We start from the raw sequence: 21,085 nt of genomic DNA, 5'->3' as shown, positions 1-21,085 counted from the left end.
CATCCAGGATGCCTACCTGCACATACCCGTATGTCTCCGGCATCAGAAGTTTCTGTGATTATGCAGTCGGGGAAGCCCACTACCAGTTTGTGGCTCTCCCTTTTTGGCCTGGCATCAGCCCCCCGAGTCTTTACCAAGGTATTGGGTCCTGTTTTGGCGTTGCTATGGCAACGCGGGATCGCGATCGTGGGTTACCTAGACGATCTCCTCCTGAGGGCATCTTCCGCCTCAGAATTAGGGGAGGATGTGGCGATCACCATGCAGACTCTGCGAGAATTTGGGTGGCTGTTGAACCTAAAGAAGTCGGTGATTGTACCGACCCGGCATCTGGAGTACCCTAGGCTTACTGCTGGACTCCAGGGAAGTGAGTGTTTCTCCCTTCAGGTAAGCTGCAGACTCTCAGAGCCGCGGTAAAATTGCTGAGAAACTGCAAGTGGTCATCGCTGTGCTTCTGCATGTGAGTCCTGGGACTCGTGGTGGCCTCCTTCGAGGCAGTGCCTTATGCCCAGTTCCACACCAAAGTCCTGCAGAAGGAGATCTTGACAAAGTGGGGACAGATCTCCGTTGTCCCTGGATCGACAGATCTCCGTTGTCCGTGGATCGTCAGAGCAAGTTAGTCAGGGGTTCCCTGATCTGGTGGTTGAGGTCCCCGGTTCTTCAGTCTTGGAAGTCGTTCCTACCCCTGAAAGGGACAGTGATCACAACGGACGCCAAAGGGGTGCGACATGTAGTTCCTTCTGGTGAGTCCACCATTACCCCCGATGGCTCTGAACCTGGTGTTGGCGCTTCAAAAACCTCCATTTGAAAATATCAGAGTTTCCCCTGTTGACTCTTTTTCCCAGAAAGTGGTCTTTCTAGTGCAGGGATCCTCAAACTACGGCCCTCCAGCTGTTGCGAAACTACACATCCCATGAGGCATTGTAAAACTCTGACATTCACAGACTTGACTAGGCATGATGGGAATTGTAGTTTCTGAAAAACTGGAGGGCCATAGTTTGAAGACCCATGTTCTAGTGGGAATCACATCAGCCAAGAGGATTTCGCAACTGACGTCCTTGTCTTCTGGTTATCCACAAGGATAAGGTGGTTTTGCGTCCTCTTCTGGTTATCCACAAGGATAAGGTGGTTTTGCGTCCTCTTCTGGTTATCCACAAGGATAAGGTGGTTTTGCGTCCTCTTCTGGTTATCCACAAGGATAAGGTGGTTTTGCGTCCTCAACCGTTTTTTTTTTTCTGCTGAAGCTTGTCTCGGCATTTCCTATCAATGAGGACTTTGTATTACCATCTCTGTGTCCTAAGCTGACCCATCCTAAGGAGGTGGCCCTTCACGCTCTGAATGTGGGTTCGGGGTCTGAGGGTGTATTTGTCTGCCACGGCTCCCTTCCGGAAGTCAGACTCGGTGTTTGTTTCGGTGGCTGGTCCCAAGAAAGGGCATGGCGGTCTTGTCGGCCACCATTTCCAGGTGGATCAGACAGATTGTAGTACAGGCCTACACCTTGGAGGGGCAGGTGCCCCCCCCCCTCTTTCTGGTCGCGGCCCACTCCACGAGGGCAATCGGCACGTCTTGGACCTTTCCGACATCAAGCGTCAAGTGTGGTAAAAAGTGGCGACTTGGTCGTCTGTTCACACCTTTTACAAAGTTCTACAAGGTAGATGTCGGTGCGTCGGGCGATGCCTGTTTTGGCCGCAAAGATTCGCAGGCGGCTGTATAGTTGCAATTGCATACGCAATTTTTTTTTTCTCCTGGTGTTTTGGGTAAAAACGAATGCCCCGTACACGCGACCGGACTTTTCGCCATCAAAGGTCCGACGGATTGGAACGTGATGACGTACGACCGGACTTTGAGGGACCAGGTCCGACAGACTTTCGACGGAGTTCTGACGGACTTTACGAATGAACGGACTTGGCCACACACAATCACACCAAAGTCCGACGGATTGGAACGTGATGACGTACGACTGGACTAGAATAAGGAAGTTCATAGCCAGTAGCCAATAGCTGCCCTCGCGTCGGTTTTTGTCCGTCGGACCAGCACACACACAAGCGGATTTCTCGGTAGGAACTGGGTCCGGCTGAGTTCCCGCGGAAAAATTTGAAACATGTTCCATTTCTAAAGTCTGTCAGACTTTTGCAAATCAAAAGTCCGCTGCAGCCCCACACACGATCGAATGGTCTGTCGGAATTTTTCCGTCGGACTTTTGATGTTGAAAAGTCCGGTCGTGTGTACGCGGCATTAGAGTCCCCTGTCAGCTTCACATACAACAGTCCCAGGCCGCCGTAGCCAAAGCCTTCCGTTTGGGCTGTCATTTGCTATCCAGGGATGTGCTTGGGATACATGCCACCGGGGGGCACTGTAATGCCACGTACACACGACCGGACTTTTCGAGAGACGAGTTTGGGACGAGTTTGGGACGAGTTTGGGACGAGTTTGGGACGAGTTTGGGACGAGTTTGGTCAGAGTTTGGTCAGAGTTTGGTCAGAGTTTGGTCAGAGTTTGGTCAGAGTTTGGTCAGAGTTTGGTCAGAGTTTGGTCAGAGTTTGGTCAGAGTTTGGTCAGAGTTTGGTCAGAGTTTGGTCAGAGTTTGGTCAGAGTTTGGTCAGAGTTTGGTCAGAGTTTGGTCAGAGTTTGGTCAGAGTTTGGTCAGAGTTTGGTCAGAGTTTGGTCAGAGTTTGGTCAGAGTTTGGTCAGAGTTTGGTCAGAGTTTGGTCAGAGTTTGGTCAGAGTTTGGTCAGAGTTTGGTCAGAGTTTGGTCAGAGTTTGGTCAGAGTTTGGTCAGAGTTTGGTCAGAGTTTGGTCAGAGTTTGGTCAGAGTTTGGTCAGAGTTTGGTCAGAGTTTGGTCAGAGTTTGGTCAGAGTTTGGTCAGAGTTTGGTCAGAGTTTGGTCAGAGTTTGGTCAGAGTTTGGTCAGAGTTTGGTCAGAGTTTGGTCAGAGTTTGGTCAGAGTTTGGTCAGAGTTTGGTCAGAGTTTGGTCAGAGTTTGGTCAGAGTTTGGTCAGAGTTTGGTCAGAGTTTGGTCAGAGTTTGGTCAGAGTTTGGTCAGAGTTTGGTCAGAGTTTGGTCAGAGTTTGGTCAGAGTTTGGTCAGAGTTTGGTCAGAGTTTGGTCAGAGTTTGGTCAGAGTTTGGTCAGAGTTCGAACGGACTTGGCCACACACACAATCACACCAAAGTCCGACGGATTCGAACATGATGACGTACGACCGGACTAGAATAAGGAAGTTCATAGCCAATAGCTGCCCTAGCGTCGGTTTTTGTCCGTCGGACCAGCGCACACACACAAGCGGATTTCTCGGTAGGAACTGGGTCCGGCGGAGTTCTGTCGGAAAAATTTGAAACATGTTCCATTTCTAAAGTCTGTCAGACTTTTGCAAATCAAAAGTCCGCTGCAGCCCCACACACGATCGAATGGTCTGCCGGAATCATTCCGTCTGACCTTTTTGATGTTGAAAAGTCCGGTCGTGTGTACGCGGCATAACTCTCATCCAGCTTCATCTCTGCCCAGACCAGCCTGTTAATTCAGCTGTCTTCTCCTTGTGCCGTTTTTTTCCAAAAAAACAGCACCCACAATCCATACTGCGACCAGGACCTTTCCTGGTTGGAGGGGAGAACTTTTCCCTGGTGACGCTGCTCACGGGCTAGCGCTTCCTTCAAACCATCCCAGCAAGACCTGCTCTGATACTGATCCTCTGTGCTGTAGTTGCATTGAATTCCTCTTCCATGGCGGCTGCTATCTGTACCCTTCATCTTCTTCATCTTCATCTTCATCTTCATCTTCATCTTCATCATCTTGCTTTCCGGACCTTGGATCCAGGTGGAGGTTTGGATGTCCCAGACTGCAGGAAGCGTCCCACTGCTTGCCCCCAATGTAACAAAACGTCCCTACACTCAGCTTGAGTGCTTTCATCATATACCGATTTCCTCCCAGTCTGAATATAGATAATCAGATATTCCAACCGCTCACAAGCACAAAACAAGACTAGACTTGTTTGATTGCTGAACATGGACTTTTTTTTAATTTATTTTTTAGAGATGACACACACACATATATATATATATATATATATATCATGGGGCTAATTATTTAATACTACTTTAGACCGGTGTTTCTCAACTTCAGTCCTCAGGGTGCACCAACGGGTCATGTTTTCAGGGTTTTCACTGCCTTAGTAATTACCACAGCCATTTCATCTGAAGGGGAAATCCTGAAAACATGACCTGTTGGTGCGCCTTGAGGACTGGAGTTGAGAAACACTGCTTTAGACAGCCTAGGTGACTCGGAGACATGACCTTTAGGACAGACTTGCCCTCCCCCTTCTTTTTTTTTTTTTTTTTTTTTTTTTTTTTTTTAAGCTCAAGACACACTCAACATTATCATAAATCAACACAGAACTCCTTCATACAATAGCAGAGTTAATTGGCACAAACCACAATGGGTGAAATACTCTTGGAAGTAGACAACGGGAGACCCAGGGCTTTCCAGATCTCATTAATCAGCATTCCTTTCACATACATCTGCTATGAGTCCCAAGCTGGCCGAGACCATCGTGGCCTCCTTAACCACTTCCCGACCAGCGCACAACGATGTACGTCGACAGCATGGCACGGGCAGGCATATTGGCGTACATGTACGTCCAATATTCGTTGCCGCCATGCCATCGGGAGCGCGCCGCCGGCGGCGCGCTCCCGCGCTGGTCGGGACCCCCGTGAGTCCGGTCGCGGGACCCGCGGACTCGATCGCCGCGGGCATCCCCGCGATCGTCTCACGGAACGGCGGAATGGAGGAAATGCTGTATAAACAACATTTTTCCATTCTGCCTAGCAACTAGTGACGCTGATCTCTGCTCCATGTGATTGGAGCAGAGATCAGTGTACACTAAATGAAAGCCCAACCCCCCCCCCACAGTTAGTAACACACCCCTAGGAACACTTAACCCCTACACTGCCACCCACTGGTTAACCCCTTCACTGCCAGTGTCATTTACACAGGAATCACTGCATTTATATAGCAGTGATTACTGTATAAATGACAATGGTCCCAAAAATGTGTCAAAAATGTCCGATGGGTCCCCCCACAATGTCGCAGTCACAATAAAAATCGCAGATCGCCGCCATTACTAGTAAAAAAAAAAAAAAGAATAAAAAATTATTAATAAAAATGCTATAAAACTATCCCTATTTTGTAAACGCTATAACTTTTGCGCAAACCAATCAATAATCGCTTATTGCGATTTTTTTTTTTTTTTTACCAAAAATATGTAGAAGAATACGTATCGGCCTAAACTGAGGGGAAAAAATGTTTTTTTTATATATTTTTGGGGGATATTTATTATAACAAAAAGTAAAAAATAATGCGTTTTTTTCAAAATTGTCGCTCTATTTTTGTTTATAGCGCAAAAAATAAAAACCGCAGGGGTGATCAAATACCACCAAAAGAAAGCTCTATTTGTGGGAAAAAAAGGACGTCAATTTTGTTTGGGAGCGGAGCCACGTCGCACGACCGCGCAATTGTCAGTTAAAGCGACGCAGTGCCGAATCGCAAAAAGTGGTCTGGTCTTCGACCAGCAAATTGGTCCGGTCTGCAAGTGGTTAATGTCCTTTTTCATTACGTGACAGAACATCTTCCTAAATGCTTGTAGCTCCCGCAAATGCCAGGGCCCATAGTCGGTGTGCAAGAGGCTAGCATTCAGTCCCCTCCAAAAACCTCTGTCCTGGCTGAGTCTGTCACAGAGGTGTTGTATACAGGAGAGGGTTATCTTGGTTGGGGTGATGTATAAGTAGGGAGGGATATCTTGGTTGGGGTGTATCTAGCATGGTTGGGGGTGATGTATTCAGAGGGCGTTCTCTTGGTTGAGGCTGTATCTAGCATTGTTGGTGTGATGTATGCAGAGGGGGTATCTTGGTTGGGGGTGATGTATAAGTAGGGAGGGATATCTTGGTTGGGGGGGGTGTGTATCTAGCAAAGTTGGTAGTGATGTATACAGGAGTGGGGTATCTTGGTTGGGGGTGTATCTAGGCTGGTTGGGGATGATGTATACAGAGGGGGTATTGGTTGGGGGAGTATCTAGCATAGTTGGGGTGATGTATTATGTGGTGATCAGTTCTCTCCTCTGCTCTTAGGCAGGTACACCGGTGCTTCTCAAAATGCAGTGAAGCTTCCATCGGGGGCTAAGCGGGGTGCACAGAGGAAGTCTCAGCGGGAGAAGTCGGAGAAGACAAAGAGAGGTGAGAGACTATGGAAGTAATGTCCTCTCCATCCTGTGGAGTAGATTGGGGGGGGGGGGGGGGTGGAGGAAATGTCCTCTCCATCCTGGGGAGTAGATTGGGGGGGGGGGGGGGTGGAGGAAATGTCCTCTCCATCCTGTGGAGTAGATTGGGGGGGGGGGGGTGGAGGAAATGTCCTCTCCATCCTGTGGAGTAGATTGGGGGGGGGGTGTGGAGGAAATGTCCTGATTGGGGGGGGGTGGAGGAAATGTCCTCTCCATCCTGTGGAGTAGATTGGGGGGTGGAGGAAATGTCCTCTCCATCCTGTGGAGTAGATTGGGGGGGGGGGTGGAGGAAATGTCCTCTCCATCCTGTGGAGTAGATTGGGGGGGGGGGGGTAGAGGAAATGTCCTCTCCATCCTGTGGAGTAGATTGGGGGGGGGGGTGTGGAGGAAATGTCCTCTCCATCCTGTGGAGTAGATTGGGGGGGGGGGTGTGGAGGAAATGTCCTCTCCATCCTGTGGAGTAGATTGGGGGGGGGGGTGTGGAGGAAATGTCCTCTCCATCCTGTGGAGTAGATTGGGGGGTGGAGGAAATGTCCTCTCCATCCTGTGGAGTAGATTGGGGGGGGGGGAGGAAATGTCCTCTCCATCCTGTGGAGTAGATTGGGGGGGGGGGAGGAAATGTCCTCTCCATCCTGTGGAGTAGATTGGGGGGGGGGGTGTGGAGGAAATGTCCTCTCCATCCTGTGGAGTAGATTGGGGGGGGGGGGGAGGAAATGTCCTCTCCATCCTGTGGAGTAGATTGGGGGGGGGGGTGGAGGAAATGTCCTCTCCATCCTGTGGAGTAGATTGGGGGGGGGGTGTGGAGGAAATGTCCTCTCCATCCTGTGGAGTAGATTGGGGGGGGGGGGGGTGTGGAGGAAATGTCCTCTCCATCCTGTGGAGTAGATTGGGGGGGTGGAGGAAATGTCCTCTCCATCCTGTGGAGTAGATTGGGGGGGTGGAGGAAATGTCCTCTCCATCCTGTGGAGTAGATTGGGGGGGTGGAGGAAATGTCCTCTCCATCCTGTGGAGTAGATTGGGGGGGGGGTGGAGGAAATGTCCTCTCCATCCTGTGGAGTAGATTGGGGGGGTGTGGAGGAAATGTCCTGATTGGGGGGGGGGTGGAGGAAATGTCCTCTCCATCCTGTGGAGTAGATTGGGGGGGGGGGGGGGGTAGAGGAAATGTCCTCTCCATCCTGTGGAGTAGATTGGGGGGTGGAGGAAATGTCCTCTCCATCCTGTGGAGTAGATTTGGGGGGTGGAGGAAATGTCCTCTCCATCCTGTGGAGTAGATTGGGGGGTGGAGGAAATGTCCTCTCCATCCTGTGGAGTAGATTGGGGGGTGGAGGAAATGTCCTCTCCATCCTGTGGAGTAGATTGGGGGGTGGAGGAAATGTCCTCTCCATCCTGTGGAGTAGATTGGGGGGGGGGGTGGAGGAAATGTCCTCTCCATCCTGTGGAGTAGATTGGGGGGGGGGGGTAGAGGAAATGTCCTCTCCATCCTGTGGAGTAGATTGGGGGGGGGGGGGTGTGGAGGAAATGTCCTCTCCATCCTGTGGAGTAGATTGGGGGGGGGGGGTGTGGAGGAAATGTCCTCTCCATCCTGTGGAGTAGATTGGGGGGGGGGGGGGGTGTGGAGGAAATGTCCTCTCCATCCTGTGGAGTAGATTGGGGGGGGGGGGTGGAGGAAATGTCCTCTCCATCCTGTGGAGTAGATTGGGGGGGGGGGGTAGAGGAAATGTCCTCTCCATCCTGTGGAGTAGATTGGGGGGGGGGGTGTGGAGGAAATGTCCTCTCTTTCCTGTGGAGTAGATTGGGGGGGGGGGGGTGTGGAGGAAATGTCCTCTCCATCCTGTGGAGTAGATTGGGGGGGTGGAGGAAATGTCCTCTCCATCCTGTGGAGTAGATTGGGGGGTGGAGGAAATGTCCTCTCCATCCTGTGGAGTAGATTGGGGGGGGGGGGGGGGTGGAGGAAATGTCCTCTCCATCCTGTGGAGTAGATTGGGGGGGTGGAGGAAATGTCCTCTCCATCCTGTGGAGTAGATTGGGGGGGTGGAGGAAATGTCCTCTCCATCCTGTGGAGTAGATTGGGGGGGGGGGGTGGAGGAAATGTCCTCTCCATCCTGTGGAGTAGATTGGGGGGGGTGTGGAGGAAATGTCCTGATTGGGGGGGGGGGTGGAGGAAATGTCCTCTCCATCCTGTGGAGTAGATTGGGGGGTGGAGGAAATGTCCTCTCCATCCTGTGGAGTAGATTGGGGGGGGGAGGAAATGTCCTCTCCATCCTGTGGAGTAGATTTGGGGGGTGGAGGAAATGTCCTCTCCATCCTGTGGAGTAGATTTGGGGGGTGGAGGAAATGTCCTCTCCATCCTGTGGAGTAGATTGGGGGGTGGAGGAAATGTCCTCTCCATCCTGTGGAGTAGATTGGGGGGTGGAGGAAATGTCCTCTCCATCCTGTGGAGTAGATTGGGGGGGGGGGGGTGGAGGAAATGTCCTCTCCATCCTGTGGAGTAGATTGGGGGGGGGGGGTAGAGGAAATGTCCTCTCCATCCTGTGGAGTAGATTGGGGGGGGTGGAGGAAATGTCCTCTCCATCCTGTGGAGTAGATTGGGGGGGTGGAGGAAATGTCCTCTCCATCCTGTGGAGTAGATTGGGGGGGGGGGGGTGGAGGAAATGTCCTCTCCATCCTGTGGAGTAGATTGGGGGGGGTGTGGAGGAAATGTCCTCTCCATCCTGTGGAGTAGATTGGGGGGTGGAGGAAATGTCCTCTCCATCCTGTGGAGTAGATTGGGGGGTGGAGGAAATGTCCTCTCCATCCTGTGGAGTAGATTTGGGGGGTGGAGGAAATGTCCTCTCCATCCTGTGGAGTAGATTGGGGGGTGGAGGAAATGTCCTCTCCATCCTGTGGAGTAGATTGGGGGGTGGAGGAAATGTCCTCTCCATCCTGTGGAGTAGATTGGGGGGTGGAGGAAATGTCCTCTCCATCCTGTGGAGTAGATTGGGGGGGGGGGGGGTAGAGGAAATGTCCTCTCCATCCTGTGGAGTAGATTGGGGGGGGTGTGGAGGAAATGTCCTGATTGGGGGGGGGGTGGAGGAAATGTCCTCTCCATCCTGTGGAGTAGATTTGGGGGGTGGAGGAAATGTCCTCTCCATCCTGTGGAGTAGATTTGGGGGGTGGAGGAAATGTCCTCTCCATCCTGTGGAGTAGATTGGGGGGTGGAGGAAATGTCCTCTCCATCCTGTGGAGTAGATTGGGGGGTGGAGGAAATGTCCTCTCCATCCTGTGGAGTAGATTTGGGGGGTGGAGGAAATGTCCTCTCCATCCTGTGGAGTAGATGGGGGGGTGGAGGAAATGTCCTCTCCATCCTGTGGAGTAGATTGGGGGGTGGAGGAAATGTCCTCTCCATCCTGTGGAGTAGATTGGGGGGTGGAGGAAATGTCCTCTCCATCCTGTGGAGTAGATTGGGGGGTGGAGGAAATGTCCTCTCCATCCTGTGGAGTAGATTGGGGGGTGGAGGAAATGTCCTCTCCATCCTGTGGAGTAGATTGGGGGGGGGGGGAGGAAATGTCCTCTCCATCCTGTGGAGTAGATTGGGGGGGGGGGGGGGGGTGTGGAGGAAATGTCCTCTCCATCCTGTGGAGTAGATTGGGGGGTGGAGGAAATGTCCTCTCCATCCTGTGGAGTAGATTGGGGGGGGGGGGGGGGGGTGGAGGAAATGTCCTCTCCATCCTGTGGAGTAGATTGGGGGGGGGGGTAGAGGAAATGTCCTCTCCATCCTGTGGAGTAGATTGGGGGGTGGAGGAAATGTCCTCTCCATCCTGTGGAGTAGATTGGGGGGGGGGTGTGTGGAGGAAATGTCCTCTCCATCCTGTGGAGTAGATTGGGGGGGGGGGGTGTGTGGAGGAAATGTCCTCTCCATCCTGTGGAGTAGATTTGGGGGAGGGGGTGGAGGAAATGTCCTGATTGGGGGGGGGTGGAGGAAATGTCCTCTCCATCCTGTGGAGTAGATTGGGGGGGGGGGGTGGTAGAAAGGGATTGAGTCGTCCTAGCAAGACAGGTAATCCATAGTGACTGCCCATCTCTGTCTCTTGTGTCTGGTAGGCGCGCCCTCGTACACCCCCGATATTTCTGACTCTTACCTGAAAATCGTTGTGAAGAATGAGCCTGAGGAAGATTCCTGGGACCTGGAGCTGAACGCTGACACCGGTGAGATCAGAGGAATGGGCTACTAAATATTGGCCAAGTGGGATGAGGCCTTCAGAGGGGACCTGGGTTTTCTGCCAGGCAGTGCTTTGTATACTGCCCTTGTCATGACACGGGTCTACCAAACCTTCAATGATGGATGAGGCCTTCAGAGGGGACCTGGGTTCTCTGCCAGGCAGTGCTTTGTATACTGCCCTTGTCATGACACGGGTCTACCAAACCTTCAATGATGGATGAGGCCTTCAGAGGGGACCTGGGTTCTCTGCCAGGCAGTGCTTTGTGTACTGCCCTTGTCATGACACGGGTATACCAAACCTTCAATGATGGATGAGGCCTTCAGAGGGGACCTGGGTTCTCTGCCAGGCAGTGCTTTGTGTACTGCCCTTGTCATGACACGGGTCTACCAAACCTTCAATGATGGATGAGGCCTTCAGAAGGCACCTGGGTTCTCTGCCAGGCAGTGCTTTGTGTACTGCCCTTGTCATGACACGGGTCTACCAAACCTTCAATGATGGATGAGGCCTTCAGAAGGGACCTGTGTTCTCTGCCAGGCAGTGTTTTGTGTACTGCCCTTGTCATGACACGGGTCTACCAAACCTTCAATGATGGATGAGGCCTTCAGAAGGGACCTGTGTTCTCTGCCAGGCAGTGCTTTGTGTACTGCCCTTGTCATGACACGGGTCTACCAAACCTTCAATGATGGATGAGGCCCTCAGAGGGGACCTGGGTTCTCTGCCAGGCAGTGCTTTGTGTACTGCCCTTGTCATGACACGGGTCTACCATACCTTCAATGATGGATGAGGCCTTCAGAAGGCACCTGGGTTCTCTGCCAGGCAGTGCTTTGTGTACTGCCCTTGTCATGACACGGGTCTACCAAACCTTCAATGATGGATGAGGCCTTCAGAGGGGACCTGGGTTCTCTGCCAGGCAGTGCTTTGTGTACTGCCCTTGTCATGACACGGGTCTACCAAACCTTCAATGATGGATGAGGCCTTCAGAGGGGACCTGGGTTCTCTGCCAGGCAGTGCTTTGTGTACTGCCCTTGTCATGACACGGGTCTACCAAACCTTCAATGATGGATGAGGCCTTCAGAGGGGACCTGGGTTCTCTGCCAGGCAGTGCTTTGTGTACTGCCCTTGTCATGACACGGGTCTACCAAACCTTCAATGATGGATGAGGCCTTCAGAAGGGACCTGGGTTCTCTGCCAGGCAGTGCTTTGTGTACTGCCCTTGTCATGACACGGGTCTACCAAACCTTCAATGATGGATGAGGCCTTCAGAAGTGACCTGTGTTCTCTGCCAGGCAGTGCTTTGTGTACTGCCCTTGTCATGACACGGGTCTACCAAACCTTCAATGATGGATGAGGCCTTCAGAAGTGACCTGGGTTCTCTGCCAGGCAGTGCTTTGTGTACTGCCGTTGTCATGACACGGGTCTACCAAACCTTCAATGATGGATGAGGCCTTCAGAAGGGACCTGGGTTCTCTGCCAGGCAGTGCTTTGTGTACTGCCCTTGTCATGACACGGGTCTACCAAACCTTCAATGATGGATGAGGCCTTCAGAAGGGACCTGGGTTCTCTGCCAGGCAGTGTTTTGTGTACTGCCCTTGTCATGACACGGGTCTACCAAACCTTCAATGATGGATGAGGCCTTCAGAAGGCACCTGGGTTCTCTGCCAGGCAGTGCTTTGTGTACTGCCCTTGTCATGACACGGGTCTACCAAACCTTCAATGATGGATGAGGCCTTCAGAAGGGACCTGTGTTCTCTGCCAGGCAGTGTTTTGTGTACTGCCCTTGTCATGACACGGGTCTACCAAACCTTCAATGATGGATGAGGCCTTCAGAAGGGACCTGTGTTCTCTGCCAGGCAGTGCTTTGTGTACTGCCCTTGTCATGACACGGGTCTACCAAACCTTCAATGATGGATGAGGCCCTCAGAGGGGACCTGGGTTCTCTGCCAGGCAGTGCTTTGTGTACTGCCCTTGTCATGACACGGGTCTACCAAACCTTCAATGATGGATGAGGCCTTCAGAAGGCACCTGGGTTCTCTGCCAGGCAGTGCTTTGTGTACTGCCCTTGTCATGACACGGGTCTACCAAACCTTCAATGATGGATGAGACCTTCAGAAGGGATCTGGGTTCTCTGCCAGGCAGTGCTTTGTGTACTGCCCTTGCCATGACACGGGTCTACCAAACTTTCAATGATGGATGAGGCCTTCAGAAGGGACCTGGGTTCTCTGCCAGGCAGTGCTTTGTGTACTGCCCTTGTCATGACACGGGTCTACCAAACCTTCAATGATGGATGAGGCCTTCAGAGGGGACCTGGGTTCTCTGCCAGGCAGTGCTTTGTGTACTGCCCTTGTCATGACACGGGTCTACCAAACCTTCAATGATGGATGAGGCTTTCAGAAGGGACCTGGGTTCTCTGCCAGGCAGTGCTTTGTGTACTGCCCTTGTCATGACACGGGTCTACCAAACCTTCAATGATGGATGAGACCTTCAGAAGGGATCTGGGTTCTCTGCCAGGCAGTGCTTTGTGTACTGCCCTTGCCATGACACGGGTCTACCAAACTTTCAATGATGGATGAGGCCTTCAGAAGGGACCTGGGTTCTCTGCCAGGCAGTGCTTTGTGTACTGCCCTTGTCATGACACGGGTCTACCAAACCTTCAATGATGGATGAGGCCTTCAGAAGGGACCTGGGTTTTCTGGCAGGCCCTGCTTTGTATACTGCCCTTGTCATGACACGGGTCTACCAAACCTTCAATGATGGATGAGGCCTTCAGAAGGGACCTGTGTTCTCTGCCAGGCAGTGCTTTGTGTACTGCCCTTGTCATGACACGGGTCTACCAAACCTTCAATGATGGATGAGGCCCTCAGAGGGGACCTGGGTTCTCTGCCAGGCAGTGCTTTGTATACTGCCCTTGTCATGACACGGGTCTACCAAACCTTCAATGATGGATGAGGCCTTCAGAAGGGACCTGGGTTCTCTGCCAGGCAGTGCTTTGTGTACTGCCCTTGTCATGACACGGGTCTACCAAACCTTCAATGATGGATGAGGCCTTCAGAAGGGACCTGTGTTCTCTGCCAGGCAGTGCTTTGTGTACTGCCCTGGTCATGACACGGGTCTACCAAACCTTCAATGATGGATGAGGCCTTCAGAAGGGACCTGTGTTCTCTGCCAGGCAGTGCTTTGTGTACTGCCCTTGTCATGACACGGGTCTACCAAACCTTCAATGATGGATGAGGCCCTCAGAGGGGACCTGGGTTCTCTGCCAGGCAGTGCTTTGTGTACTGCCCTTGTCATGACACGGGTCTACCAAACCTTCAATGATGGATGAGGCCTTCAGAAGGCACCTGGGTTTTCTGGCAGGCCCTACTTTGCATACTGCCCAGGTCATAACGCTGCTTTACCATATCTTGGCTGAGTGGGCCGAGGCCATCAGAAGGGATCTGGGCTCTATGAAAACGAACGTCTGGAGCTTCTGCCTGTAGCCTTGAACTGCTGTTTGATTGGGTTGTTGGGTCTTCAATTTTATTTCCTGCTTGAATCTCATGTCCAAAAATCTGGGATTGGGGCTTTTTTCTGTAAAGAGCCCTTTCCAGCCAGAGGGTGGTGTTAAGGTCCATGCTGGAAGTAGGGGGAGACATACAGGTGGGAGGAGGCATTGTACAGGTATTAGACGTTCTACTGGGCTGTTCATAACCTTCTGGTGGTGTATATAACCCAACAGTATGTGAATTTTTGTGTCAGTGATTTTCTAGAAATAAATTTTATGGTAAGTACAAAAATCCAATTTTTCTCCCAGATTTTCTTCCCGATGATTCCAGCCAATCGCAGCAAGGGGCGGACCGAGAGCGTCAACGGAACATCCGATTCTCGGATGAGGAGAACGATGTCCTGATAAAGAGTGTAATGCCGCACTACGAGAAGCTGTTCGGCAGATTGGCGGCCCGGCATTCGACGGTAGCGAAGAACGCCTTGTGGAGAGAGATCACCTCTGCCGTGAATGCGGTCTCCGCCTGTCCGCGCTCCGTGCAGAACTGCAAGAAGAGATTTGCAGATATAAAGCGCAAAGTGAAGGAGAAGCTGAACAGAATCGACAAGCATCGCAGAACGTCCGGAGGTGCCTCCCGGCTCCATATCTCTTTCTGGCCATATGAGCGTGTGATGGAGAAAATAATCGCCACCGATGTCGCCCCCGGGGTACCTGGCACCACTGACTCAGGAAGAGTGGCTGGTGGGTGGCGCCAATGTTATAGGCTGCTGCTGCTGTTCGACCATCCGTGTTCTGTGTCACCCACCATCTGGTCCATGTTATAGGTCACCCACCCTGCCCATCTCATCCTTGTAGATCATCCGTCCTGCTCTCTCATTCCTCCATCTGCTCCTTGTTCTACGTCACCCACCCTTCTCTCATTCCTCCATCTCATCCTTGTTCTACGTCACCCACCCTGCTCTCTCATTCCTCCATCTCATCCTTGTTGTAGATCATCCGTCCTGCTCTCTCATTCCTCCATCTCATCCTTGTTGTAGATCATCCGTCCTGCTCTCTCATTCCTCCATCTCATCCTTGTTGTAGATCATCCGTCCTGCTCTCTCATTCCTCAATCTGCTCCTTGTTCTACGTCAACCACCCTTCTCTCATTCCTCCATCTCATCCTTGTAGATCATCCGTCCTGCTCTCTCATTCCTCAATCTGCTCCTTGTTCTACGTCACCCACCCTGCTCTCTCATTCCTCCATCTCATCCTTGTTGTAGATCATCCGTCCTGCTCTCTCATTCCTCAATCTGCTCCTTGTTCTAGGTCAACCACCCTGCTCTCTCATTCCTCAATCTGCTCCTTGTAGATTACACACCCTGCTCATTCCTCCATCTGCTCCTTGTAGATCGCCCGCCCTGCTCTCTCATTCCTCCATCTGCTCCTTGTTCTACGTCACCCACCCTGCTCTTTCATTCCTCCATCTCAACCTTGTTGTAGATCATCCGTCCTGCTCTCTCCTTCCTCAATCTGCATCTTGTTCTACGTCACCCACCCTTCTCTCATTCCTCCATCTCATCTTTGTTGTAGATCATCCGTCCTGCTCTCTCATTCCTCAATCTGCTCCTTGTTCTACGTCACCCACCCTTCTCTCATTCCTCCATCTCATCCATCTCATCTTTGTTGTAGATCATCCGCCCTGCTCTCTCATTCCTCCATCTGCTCCTTGTTCTACGTCATCCACCCTTCTTTCATTCCTCCATCTCATCCTTGTTGTAGATCATCCGTCCTGCTCTCTCATTCCTCAATCTGCTCCTTGTTTTAGGTCAACTACCCTGCTCTCTCATTCCTCAATCTGCTCCTTGTAGATCGCCCGCCCTGCTCTCTCATTCCTCCATCTGCTCCTTGTTCTACGTCACCCACCCTTCTCTCATTCCTCCATCTCATCCTTGTTGTAGATCATCCGCCCTGCTCTTTCCTCAATCTGCTCCTTGTTCTAGGTAAACCACCCTTCTCTCATTCCTCCATCGCATCCTTGTTGTAGATCATCCGTCCTGCTCTCTCATTCCTCAATCTGCTCCTTGTTCTGGGTCAACCACCCTTCTCTCATTCCTCCATCTCATCCTTGTTGTAGATCATCTGTCCTGCTCTCTCATTCCTTAAGCTGCTCCTTGTTCTAGGTCAACCACCCTGCTCTCTCATTCCTCAATCTGCTCCTTGTAGATTACACACCCTGCTCATTCCTCCATCTGCTCCTTGTAGATCGCCTGCCCTGCTCTCTCATTCCTCCATCTGCTCCTTGTTCTACGTCACCCACCCTGCTCTCTCATTCCTCCATCTCATCCTTGTTGATCATCCGTCCTGCTCTTTCATTCCTCCATCTCATCCTTGTTGTAGATCATCCGTCCTGCTCTCTCATTCCTCAATCTGCTCCTTGTTTTAGGTCAACCACCCTGCTCTCTCATTCCTCAATCTGCTCCTTGTTTTAGGTCAACCACCCTGCTCTCTCATTCCTCAATCTGCTCCTTGTAGATCGCCCGCCCTGCTCTCTCATTCCTCCATCTGCTCCTTGTTCTACGTCACCCACCCTTCTCTCATTCCTCCATCTCATCCTTGTTGTAGATCATCCGTCCTGCTCTCTCATTCCTCCATCTGCTCCTTGTTCTACGTCACCCACCCTTCTCTCATTCCTCCATCTCATCTTTGTTGTAGATCATCCGTCCTGCTCTCTCTTTCCTCAATCTGCTCCTTGTTCTAGGTAAACCACCCTTCTCTCATTCCTCCATCTCATCCTTGTTGTAGATCATCCGCCCTGCTCTCTCTTTCCTCAATCTGCTCCTTGTTCTAGGTAAACCACCCTTCTCTCATTCCTCCATCTCATCTTTGTTGTAGATCATCCGTCCTGCTCTCTCATTCCTCCATCTCATCCTTGTTGTAGATCATCCGTCCTGCTCTCTCATTCCTCCAATCTGCTCCTTGTTTTAGGTCACCCACCCTTCTCTCATTCCTCCATCTCATCCTTGTTGTAGATCATCCGTCCTGCTCTCTCATTCCTTAATCTGCTCCTTGTTCTAGGTCAACCACCCTGTTCTCTCATTCCTCCATCTGCTCCTTGTAGATCGCCCGCCCTGCTCTCTCATTCCTCCATCTGCTCCTTGTTCTATGTCACCCACCCTTCACCCTTCTCTCATTCCTCCATCTCATCCTTGTTGTAGATCATCCGTCCTGCTCTCTCATTCCTCAATCTGCTCCTTGTTCTGGGTCACCCACCCTTCTCTCATTCCTCCATCTCATCCTTGTTGTAGATCATCCGTCCTGCTCTCTCATTCCTCAATCTGCTCCTTGTTCTGGGTCAACCACCCTTCTCTCATTCCTCCATCTCATCCTTGTTGTAGATCATCCGTCCTGCTCTCTCATTCCTCAATCTGCTCCTTGTTCTGGGTCAACCACCCTTCTCTCATTCCTCCATCTCATCCTTGTTGTAGATCATCCGTCCTGCTCTCTCATTCCTCAATCTGCTCCTTGTTCTGGGTCACCCACCCTTCTCTCATTCCTCCATCTCATCCTTGTTGTAGATCATCCGTCCTGCTCTCTCATTCCTCAATCTGCTCCTTGTTCTGGGTCACCCACCCTTCCCTCATTCCTCCATCTCATCCTTGTTGTAGATCATCCGTCCTGCTCTCTCATTCCTCCATCTGCTCCTTGTTCTAGGTCAACCACCCTGCTCTCTCATTCCTCCATCTGCTCCTTGTTCTATCAGTGTCACTCATCTTCCCTTTTCTCTCCCATTCTACATTTTGTCCTTGTTTTTTTATGTGTCCTTCATCCCTTCTCTTCCTCTAGTCTTCCTCTATTCTCTAACCAACAGTGTTGCTCACCCTTCATTTCTCCCAGTCCTTGTTCTGTCATTTGACTCTTACCCATTTTCTTCATTTCCTCTCTTGGGGGGGGGGGGGGCAGGGGGCTGTCAATATTGGTCTTGGGGTTCCCAGCTCCACCCTCTCCCCTTCTTTGTGAAGTAATGATGTTTTTATGTGCTCTGTAATGTATCACTGAATGAGAGATGTTTGCGACTATAATCAAAGTTGTCTGGACAGTCCTGAGTTGTAGAGCCATTGTAATGCATTGCGTAGAAATGATGAAAAATTCCCTTTCGCTTCTTCCATGATAATAATGGGGAAAGTCCATTCTCCCCCTTTTCCATGATAATGAGGGGCTTCCCTTCTCCCCTTCCTCCATGACAATGAGGAATGTTCCTTATCCCCCTTTTTCCATTATAATGAGGAACGTCCCGTCTCTTCGTCTATAATAACGAGGAATGTCTCGTCTCTCCTTCTATAATAGTTCCTTCTCCCCTTCTTGCATAATGAGGAATGTCCCTTATTTCTTCCTTCCATGATAATAATAAGGAATGTCCCTTCTTCCATAATAAGGAACATCCCTACCCCCCTTCTTCCAAAATGAGGAAAGTCCCTTCTTCCCTTCCATAATGATAATGAGGAAAGTCCCTTCTTCCCTCACAAAATAATGAGGAACTTCCCTTCTCCCTTTCTTTCATAATTAGGCTTGTCCTTTTTCCCATTCATAATAATGAGGAACGTCCCTTCTCCCCTTCCATGACAATGAGGAATGTCCCTTCTCCCCTTCCATGGCAATAATGAGGAATGTCCCTTCTCCCCTTCCATGACAATAATGAGGAATGTCCCTTCTCCCCTTCCATGACAATAATGAGGAATGTCCCTTCTCCCCTTCCATGACAATAACGAGGAACGTTCCTTCTCCCCTTCCATGACAATAACGAGGAATGTCCCTTCTCCCCTTCCATGGCAATAATGAGGAATGTCCCTTCTCCCCTTCCATGGCAATAATGAGGAACGTTCCTTCTCCCCTTCCATGACAATAATGAGGAACGTTCCTTCTCCCCTTCCATGACAATAATGAGGAATGTCCCTTCTCCCCTTCCATGACAATAATGAGGAATGTCCCTTCTCCCCTTCCATGACAATAATGAGGAACGTTCCTTCTCCCCTTCCATGACAATAATGAGGAACGTTCCTTCTCCCCTTCCATGACAATAATGAGGAATGTCCCTTCTCCCCTTCCATGACAATAATGAGGAATGTCCCTTCTCCCCTTCCATGGCAATAATGAGGAATGTCCCTTCTCCCCTTCCATGACAATAATGAGGAATGTCCCTTCTCCCCTTCCATGACAATAATGAGGAATGTCCCTTCTCCCCTTCCATGGCAATAATGAGGAACGTTCCTTCTCCCCTTCCATGGCAATAATGAGGAATGTCCCTTCTCCCCTTCCATGACAATAACGAGGAATGTCCCTTCTCCCCTTCCATGACAATAACGAGGAATGTCCCTTCTCCCCTTCCATGGCAATAATGAGGAATGTCCCTTCTCCCCTTCCATGGCAATAATGAGGAACGTTCCTTCTCCCCTTCCATGACAATAATGAGGAACGTTCCTTCTCCCCTTCCATGACAATAATGAGGAATGTCCCTTCTCCCCTTCCATGACAATAATGAGGAATGTCCCTTCTCCCCTTCCATGACAATAATGAGGAACGTCCCTTCTCCCCTTCCATGACAATAACGAGGAATGTCCCTTCTCCCCTTCCATGACAATGAGGAACGTTCCTTCTCCCCTTCCATGACAATAATGAGGAATGTCCCTTCTCCCCTTCCATGACAATGAGGAATGTCCCTTCTCCCCTTCCATGGCAATAATGAGGAATGTCCCTTCTCCCCTTCCATCACTATGAGGAACGTCCCTTCTCCCCTTCCATGGCAATGAGGAACGTCCCTTCTCCCCTTCCATGGCAATAATGAGGAATGTCCCTTCTCCCCTTCTTCCATGACAATAATGAGTAGCGTCCCTTCTCCCCTTCCATGGCAATAATGAGGAATGTCCCTTCTCTCCCCTTCCATGACAATAACTAGGAACGTTCCTTCTCCCCTTCCATGACAATAACGAGGAATGTCCCTTCTCCCCTTCCATGACAATAACGAGGAATGTCCCTTCTCCCCTTCCATGACAATAACGAGGAATGTCCCTTCTCCCCTTCCATGACAATAACGAGGAATGTCCCTTCTCCCCTTCCATGGCAATAATGAGGAACGTCCCTTCTCCCCTTCCATGACAATAATGAGGAAAGTCCCTTCTCCCCTTCCATGACAATAATGAGGAAAGTCCCTTCTCCCCTTCTTCCATGACAATAACGAGGAACGTCCCTTCTTCCATGACAATAACGAGGAACGTCCCTTCTCCCCTTCCATGACAATAACGAGGAACGTCCCTTCTCCCCTTCCATGACAATAACGAGGAATGTCCCTTCTCCCCTTCCATGACAATAACGAGGAATGTCCCTTCTCCCCTTCCATGACAATAACGAGGAATGTCCCTTCTCCCCTTCCATGACAATAACGAGGAATGTCCCTTCTCCCCTTCCATGACAATAACGAGGAATGTCCCTTCTCCCCTTCCATGACAATAACGAGGAATGTCCCTTCTCCCCTTCCATGACAATAACGAGGAATGTCCCTTCTCCCCTTCCATGACAATAACGAGGAATGTCCCTTCTCCCCTTCCATGGCAATAATGAGGAACGTCCCTTCTCCCCTTCCATGGCAATAATGAGGAACGTCCCTTCTCCCCTTCCATGACAATAATGAGGAATGTCCCTTCTCCCCTTCCATGACAATAACGAGGAACGTTCCTTCTCCCCTTCCATGACAATAACGAGGAATGTCCCTTCTCCCCTTCCATGACAATAACGAGGAATGTCCCTTCTCCCCTTCCATGACAATAACGAGGAATGTCCCTTCTCCCCTTCCATGACAATAATGAGGAACGTCCCTTCTCCCCTTCCATGACAATAATGAGGAACGTCCCTTCTCCCCTTCCATGACAATAACGAGGAATGTCCCTTCTCCCCTTCCATGACAATGAGGAACGTTCCTTCTCCCCTTCCATGACAATAATGAGGAATGTCCCTTCTCCCCTTCCATGGCAATAATGAGGAATGTCCCTTCTCCCCTTCCATGACAATAACGAGGAACGTTCCTTCTCCCCTTCCATGACAATAACGAGGAATGTCCCTTCTCCCCTTCCATGACAATAACTAGGAATGTCCCTTCTCCCCTTCCATG

General features: G+C 50.9%; 1 protein-coding gene across 3 annotated transcripts in view; it reads left to right on the top strand.

Annotated features, from left to right (window-relative positions):
* Positions 1 to 21,085, top strand: part of LOC143989326 (uncharacterized) — a 50,160-nt gene that overhangs the window by 23,536 nt on the left and 5,539 nt on the right. For all 3 annotated transcript variants that reach the window (XM_077489412.1, XM_077489413.1, XM_077489415.1), the window contains exons 3-5: positions 6,116 to 6,220; positions 10,345 to 10,449; positions 14,254 to 14,685. In XM_077489412.1, the coding sequence (XP_077345538.1) occupies positions 6,116 to 6,220; positions 10,345 to 10,449; positions 14,254 to 14,685 (642 nt within the window). The remainder of the gene's footprint in view (positions 1 to 6,115; positions 6,221 to 10,344; positions 10,450 to 14,253; positions 14,686 to 21,085) is intronic.

This window comes from Lithobates pipiens, unplaced genomic scaffold, assembly GCF_037356315.1.
Source record: "Lithobates pipiens isolate NorthernLeopardFrog02 unplaced genomic scaffold, aLitPip1_a1.2 Scaffold_18, whole genome shotgun sequence".
NCBI classification, from domain to species: Eukaryota; Metazoa; Chordata; class Amphibia; order Anura; family Ranidae; genus Lithobates; species Lithobates pipiens.
This window is presented reverse-complemented; position numbering and strand designations above follow the sequence as displayed.